Raw genomic sequence first — 7,414 nt, 5'->3', positions numbered from 1 at the left:
GTGGGCCCGGGGAAGGGCCGTACCACTAGGGTCTATCATACGCACGGAGGCGGATCCAAGATTTAAATCCTATGGTTCAATTTTAATGTTTTTAACATTGAACCCATTATATTTTTAAAGTTATGGGTTCATATCTATTATTTTGCAATTTTAATGAACTATTGCATACAAATTTTTACTCCGCGTCGAAAGTTATGGGTTCAGTTGAATCCACACATAGTACACTACATCCGCCTCTACGTACGCAGCCTTACCCTGCATTTCTGCAAGAGGCTGTTTCCATAGCCCGAACCCATGACCTCTTGATCACATTTTTGTGTCATATTTTCTTTTTTTATTTTTTAAAATATATTTTTTTTGGTTTATCAGGGATTGGATTTTGTGATATCAGAAGCCCAAAAATATAAAATTCACTTGATTCTTGGGTTAGTTAACAACTGGAATAATTTAGGAGGAAAAAAACAATACGTAGAATGGGCACAGGAAAAAGGACAGCAATTAACAAGTGAAGATGACTTCTTCACTAATCCTATGGTTAAGGATTCTACAAAAATCATATCAAGGTATATCAAGGAGTCTTATAACATGAATCGCACCCCAATTCAAGTCTATTGAAACTAAGAAATTTTTAACTTCTATAAACGACGCTGAAACCTATCAAATCACGTCCGAATGACCTCAAATTTTGCACAGTAGTCACAAATGACACTATGGACCTACTCCAACTTCCGGAATCGGAATCCAACCCCGATATCAAAAGGTCCACTCCCGGTCAAACTTTCCAGAAAATTCAACTTTCGCCGTTTCAAGCCTAATTCAACTACGGACCTCCAAATCACAATCCAAATACGCTCTTAAGTTCAAAATTCCCCAACGAAGTTAACGGAACCATCAAACTCTATTTCGGAGTTGTTTACACATAAGTCAGCATCCAGTCAATCATTTCAACTTAAGTTTCCAACTTTGAGACTAAGTATCACAATTCATTCCAAATCCTCTCCGAACCCATACCGACTAACTCGAAAAGTCATATAACAGCTATAAAGCACAAAAAGAGTAGTAGATGGGGGAACGGGGCTACAACTCTCAAAACGACCGACCGGATCGTTACATGATGAATATCTCATTCCTCTCCATTTTGATAGCTATAATTTTGACACTATTCCTAGATAAATTTCACAAGCCAACTAGAGCTTCTTCAAACCTTAGCTTAATTTTGCACTATTCCATTTTAACAAATTAAGAGAAAGATAAATTTTTTTTCTTGTTTTACCCTTATCGTAATTATTTATTTTCAAAATTCTTTTCCAAATTTTTTTGGAATACTATCACTATTAGGGGTTATAAGGTAAAATACATATTACAATTATTATTTCTTAAGAGTCGCAATAGTTCAAAGTGCACAAGTAAAGTGAAGGGAGGGAGTATAAAAATAATTTTTATGCGAGTTGAGAAACATATATCTTTAAATTAAAGTTTAAAGTGACTCATAAAATTGGTCAAACAAAATTAATAACAGTACTAAATATTATTCTAGTAATTTGTTATTCATTAATTATGACTCTATCAACTATATAATAGCAAGTGCCTGATTCTAACAATCTCACATTATGTAGATAAATCATGTCTGCATTTGAATAATTGCTGAGTCAGATTCCTCATCACTACTAATTAAAAAACTTGAATTCCTTTTTTTTTCTCACCTATATAAACACATCAAGAAATCATAAGTATACCAAGCATAAACCATTTTCTTCCTTTTCCCTCTATTATTTATTCCTTCAAATTATTTAAAAAATGTTGATGAATAACTCATTCATCTCCATTTTGATAGCTATAATTTTGACATTATTCTTAGATAAATTTCACAAACCAATTAAAGCTTTTTCAAACCCTAGTTATGTTTATACAGATGGAACTCATTTTGCACTACAAGGAAAACCATTTTATTTAAATGGTTTTAATTCTTATTGGCTAATGTATATGGCTTCTGATCCATCAACAAGAAATAAAGTTACAACAACATTTCAACAAGCTTCTAAATATGGTATGAATGTTGCTAGAACTTGGGCTTTTACTGATGGCGGTTTTAGACCCTTGCAGTCTTCGCCTGGTGTTTATAACGAGCAAATGTTTGAGGTAAGCATTTATTTTTGGGAAAATGAAACTGTATAACCGTTTTTAAAATAATATATATGGAAATACCTCGAGAAGGAGGGATCTCCGAGATCCATAGGAGATATATCTTTTGTAGGTGATGAAAAAGTGTAGTTAATTCACTATAAATAGACTGAACATCGTAGTACGAGCTACTTCTCTCAAAGATCGACTCAAAGGTAGCCACACTTGTTTAACGATATAAGTGGACTACCCGCAATATCGAAAATCATGAGAGATAAAGTAGAACCGGTCAGTCTTTGCATCACGACGTCGAATCATCTTTTGATGAAATGACGGTATCATGCGAGGTTAGTTTATATATAGTTCTGGCCGCATGCTAAAAGTAATTTTTGCCATTTGATTTCTCTTTGTTCTTTTCCTTTCTTTTCAATTGCGCTAAGTATTTGATTTTGGGGAATGATACTGTGTAGCCGCTCTCAACATAATAGGCGAAAAATAGGTTTTTTTTTTTTTTTTTTGTGTGTGTGTGTGTGATACAAAAAAATATATAATTTTTATATACTTTTACGGTTACTGAATGTAAATAGTTTCGGCGGCATACTAAAAGTGATCTTTGTCCTTTGATTTTCTCTTCCTTTTTTTTGCTTTCTTTTCACGTGCGCTAAGTTTAAAACCAAATCCGACGAAAAAGAATGGAAAGAAATTATTTGAGCTTTTTATTTTATATTTTTTAACAAAGAGAAATCCATGAATCGTGATATATAAAAATTGAATTTAAAGAAGATTCAGAAGAAATGATTTGTATGAAGGTTTTTTATGCTCAAATTTGAATTTAATATGCAGGTAAACCTTCTCTTGGGAAATTATTTTTCGTTATAGAACTGGTTATTTAAAATTTAGAGCTTTTGTTTTTGTTTAATCCTTTGCCAAAAGCCAAATTATACTAACTCTTTGGAAAAATGAGTGAATTAACGGTGAAAAAGAAGTGAGTAATTATATCATTAGATAATGCTTTCCCCATTTTGATTATTGTTATATGCTTGTAATCGCATGTTTTAATTTTATTCTGAAAATTCATATATAATAGAATCTCATTTATTCAGCAGAAATAGAAACTCTCTCCTAAATCTGATTCTACTTCTATCATTTTTTTCATTATGATAATCAAAATTAAAGGAGTCAAAGCAATTTATTAATTTTATTCTCATCCCAATTATTTCCTTTATGAGCTTCATTATTACTAGAATTACTACGCGCTTCTATTGAAAATTAAATAGATAATAAAGTAGAGATCTCAAGTTAATTATTGGATATAATCCTACACTAAAAGTAAAAAAAGTCTGCATATTTTAACCAATTTAAGATGAAATGTGGAGTTCCTCCCTAGACAAAACTAGATAAGTTGAACCAAAAAATCTCGATTCAAGATAAACTCACGATTAAGTGGTATCTATATAGGAGATATTCTAGCATTTCGAAATTAATTAATCGGTAAAAATATACGCATTTGATGTTGCGCTTTCTTTTACTCGATTTTTGTGTTATATTTTATTTTTTGATTTTTTTTTTTATCAGGGATTGGATTTTGTGATATCAGAAGCCCAAAAATATGGAATTCACTTGATTCTTGGGTTAGTTAACAACTGGAATACTTTAGGAGGAAAAAAACAATACGTAGAATGGGCACGGGAAAGAGGGCAACAATTAACAAGTGAAGATGACTTCTTCACTAATCCTATGGTTAAAGGATTCTACAAAAATCATATCAAGGTAAATAATTTTAATTTTATCTTCTTCTTTTTTTAACATTTTAACTTAATCAAAAAGTTTATTTATTTATTTTGTATGATATTATTACACTTTCGTTTGTATTATTTGGGGTTCTTTCTCGTAAGTGGTATACCTACACCCCTCACGCATACTCACTATATCTATATACGTATAAGGATGTGGCTTCACACATTAATAAAACTATCGAAATCTCTTAAAAGCAGGTCAGATCCAATGATGGATTTGTCTTCAAAAAAATCCTGACCTTGATAGAAACGAACGTATGATATTATTGTACTTCTGACATATTCAAAAAATCAATATTTTATTAAATATTAAGGGAAAATTTTCAGATTATTACTATTATTAGCATAACCCCTACGCAAAAATGACATGTATAAACCGAGAAATGGTCCGATTTTTTAATTATGATTTCAATATATCCATCTATTATGGAATAAAAAAGTAGTAATTAATATGGTTCTTATTGCCATTTACTGTGATCTATTTTTATTTTTATTTTCTTAATTTATATCTATATATTTTTACTTATATTGTTTTTGCAGGCTGTGCTTACAAGAGTGAACACAATAACCAAAATGGCATATAAAGATGATCCAACAATTCTTGCATGGGAACTAATGAATGAGGCTCGTTGCCCATCTGACCTCTCTGGAAAAACTATTCAGGTATTTTAATATCTCCTTCTTAACCTGACAAAAAATTTGAACTAAAAATATAAATAAATATTAATATTAATCAAAAGTGGAATTAAGATTTGAAGCGTACGGGTTCGAGATTCCGTTTCAGTTACTATGTCCCAAATTAAAATTCTGGCCCGTAAAGGTTAGCTGAGTTGGTTGGGTGAGTGGTTCCCATATGAGGGAGATCGATTCCCCTCACCAGTAGCCTCCTCAGTCAGAGCTCGTTGCATCGGGCTTGTCTAGTGCGGTTTACATCTCCTGTGTGATTTGCGAGCTATTGCACGGGGAGCAAGTTATCCATTGCGCACCTGAAGAATAGCGACTGTGGATTTCCCTAGGAATTTTTCAAAAATTAAAATCCAGATGCGCCTTTGATCACCGGCAATTGTATGTCATTACTTATTTGAGATGCTTTTTTCCTTCCGAAGCGAAATAATCATTCCTCTAGCTTATTGTGCTCGATCTACATCCTACCTAACTCGATGTTGCTTTTCTTCTTAAACACAGAATGTTTTTGCTCTCGTATTGCGGGTTTTCCACTTCATATTGTCAATTAATTATAGTACTATTTTCTATGAAGTATTAAATAATATTCTTTTTTTCTTGGAATTATATTTTTGCAGAACTGGATCACAGAAATGGCAGCATATCTTAAATCAATAGATAAAAATCATCTATTAGAGATTGGTCTTGAAGGATTTTATGGGGATAACAAGAAGCAGTACAACCCTAATAATTTGGAACCTGGGACTAATTTCATCTCCAACAATCAAATTTTGGGAATTGATTTTACCACAATCCATATCTATCCTGATCAATGGTAAATCCCTAATCCCCTCTTCTTCATGCTTATACATTTAAATGGAAAAACGTGACCAGTAAGGAATCATATAGTTGACCCGAACTTGATTGAAATTAAAATGTAGTTGTTGTTATTGTCGTTTGAAAACATCCATTGGTTTGGACTTTAGAGATTGCATAAAAGATCATCTGTTGAGCAATTTATCTTTTGAAATGCATAGTTTTGCAGAGAAAATACATATTTTTAGCCGCTCCCAAAAATAATAGCTGACAAAATGTAAATATCTATATATGTGTATTATATACAAAGAATATACATACTTTATACACTTTTAGGCTAGCGAATGCAATAAATTTTATCCGATTTGTACTAACCTCTGACGAACTAACCCAAATAGCCGTTCACCTAATCTCTTAAACTAAAAATAGTCTAATATTTGTATAATTCATCTATTATATATGTTTAACTATATATATTAATGTATAATATATGTATACCGGCTAGAAAAAGTAGACATTGAATCTGGCCGGCTATTTGTGTAACAATCCCCTAACCTTTTGGACTGCAGGCTACAACCAGGTACAAGCCCAGAAGACCAAGATAAATGGGCTTCACAATGGATCCAAGCCCATATAGATGACTCCAAATTATTGAAAAAGCCTTTACTTATTGCAGAATTTGGCAAATCTTCAAGTACCCCAGGGTATAATGTTACAATGAGAGACAATTATTTTGGGAAAATATATGGAACTATTTTTACTTGTGCCAAATATGGAGGCCCATGTGGTGGTGGGCTTTTTTGGCAACTTTTGGCCCAAGATATGGATAGTTTTGGTGATAGTTATGCAGTGGTCTTGCAAGTCAGCCCATCAACTGATAGAGTTATAGCTTTACAATCTTTTAGGCTCTCTAAACTATTAGATTATAAAAATAGATTAAAATTGTAATGTTTTAATTCATTCAAGTATCAAAGTTATTGTAATTTATCTAGCTTTGACCATCTTGATCAAAGATAGCTTTATAATCTCTATAATATCTGACTTTTCAGATGTGTGAATGACATGTTATTTTAGACATATATTCTTTCTAATTTCATTTTGTATGATAATGTTTTACCGAGCATAATATTTAAAAAAGAAAAACTTTTGGTAAAAGTAACTTTAGAATTTTAGTCTTGAACAAGTTATAAGAGCAAGTTATTACGGGTAAATGAGAAGTTTAAAGTTAAAAGTCGGGGCGGATGTAGTATATACTCGACAGGTTCAATTGAACCCATAACTTTCGACACGGAGTAAAAATTCATTAAAAATACAAAAATAGTAAATATGAACCCATAACTTTAAAAATATAATGATTTCAATGCTAAAAATTCTAAAAATTGAACCCATAGAATTTAAATTTTGGATCCGCATCTGATTAAAAAACTTTACAGAAAAGTGTCAATCTTTATGGAACAAACTAAAAAAAAATACCATATGAAAAGAAGCAGAAGAAGTATTAAAGTACGGTGACTTTAACCTACAATGCTGAGTTGAAACAATGGCGATACACATGTAACACATACCATCAGGGAGTGTGATGGGATAGTTGGAATTTATCTATCTTTAATTAGATGTTTCGTGTTCGAACATTAGGAATGGAGAATTTCTTGGTAAGGAGCGTTTTAACCCCAGAATAGTCCTACTCGATGCAAATATAAATTAGTCAATTAGTGAATTTCGAATACCAGATGACTAATGAAAAAAAGGAAAAGAAGCTAAGACACACACATAACACGCACTTGTCACAAAAAATCAGCATAACTCATGATAGAAAATTAGAAATAACGAGATATATCTTAAATGTTTATCAGCTTGGTTGATTGAATAAGTCGACTAGCTTTTTCATGAAGATTGCTGCATTTTCACAATTCGGTTTGTGCAATTGCAAACCATAGACATCTAAGGAAGCACGGGCGGAGCTAGACTGTCCGGAACGGTTTTAGCCGAATCCAATAGCTTTGATTCAAATTTTATAT

General features: G+C 32.0%; 1 protein-coding gene across 1 annotated transcript; it reads left to right on the top strand.

Annotated features, from left to right (window-relative positions):
- LOC109227580 (mannan endo-1,4-beta-mannosidase 4-like) lies at positions 1,789–6,344 on the top strand. Its single transcript, XM_019392777.1, has 5 exons — positions 1,789–2,139; positions 3,697–3,891; positions 4,458–4,580; positions 5,219–5,415; positions 5,966–6,344. Exons 1-5 carry the CDS (start codon positions 1,798–1,800, stop codon positions 6,342–6,344), a joined length of 1,236 nt encoding a protein of 411 aa, XP_019248322.1. The 5' UTR covers positions 1,789–1,797.

Source organism: Nicotiana attenuata, chromosome 6, assembly GCF_001879085.1.
Source record: "Nicotiana attenuata strain UT chromosome 6, NIATTr2, whole genome shotgun sequence".
Lineage (NCBI taxonomy): Eukaryota > Viridiplantae > Streptophyta > Magnoliopsida > Solanales > Solanaceae > Nicotiana > Nicotiana attenuata.
Note: the sequence above shows the minus strand (reverse complement) of the source record. Positions and strands in the feature narration are given on the sequence as shown.

What these genes read in the sequence shown, in the direction of transcription:
- LOC109227580 (XM_019392777.1), top strand. Translation starts at nt 1,798, where the DNA reads ATGTTGATGAATAACTCATTCATCTCCATTTTGATAGCTATAATTTTG. An exon ending in ATAACGAGCAAATGTTTGAG is followed by an intron (nt 2,140 to 3,696) that starts GTAAGCATTTAT and finishes TTTTTTTATCAG; the next exon opens with GGATTGGATTTTGTGATATC. An exon ending in TCTACAAAAATCATATCAAG is followed by an intron (nt 3,892 to 4,457) that starts GTAAATAATTTT and finishes TTGTTTTTGCAG; the next exon opens with GCTGTGCTTACAAGAGTGAA.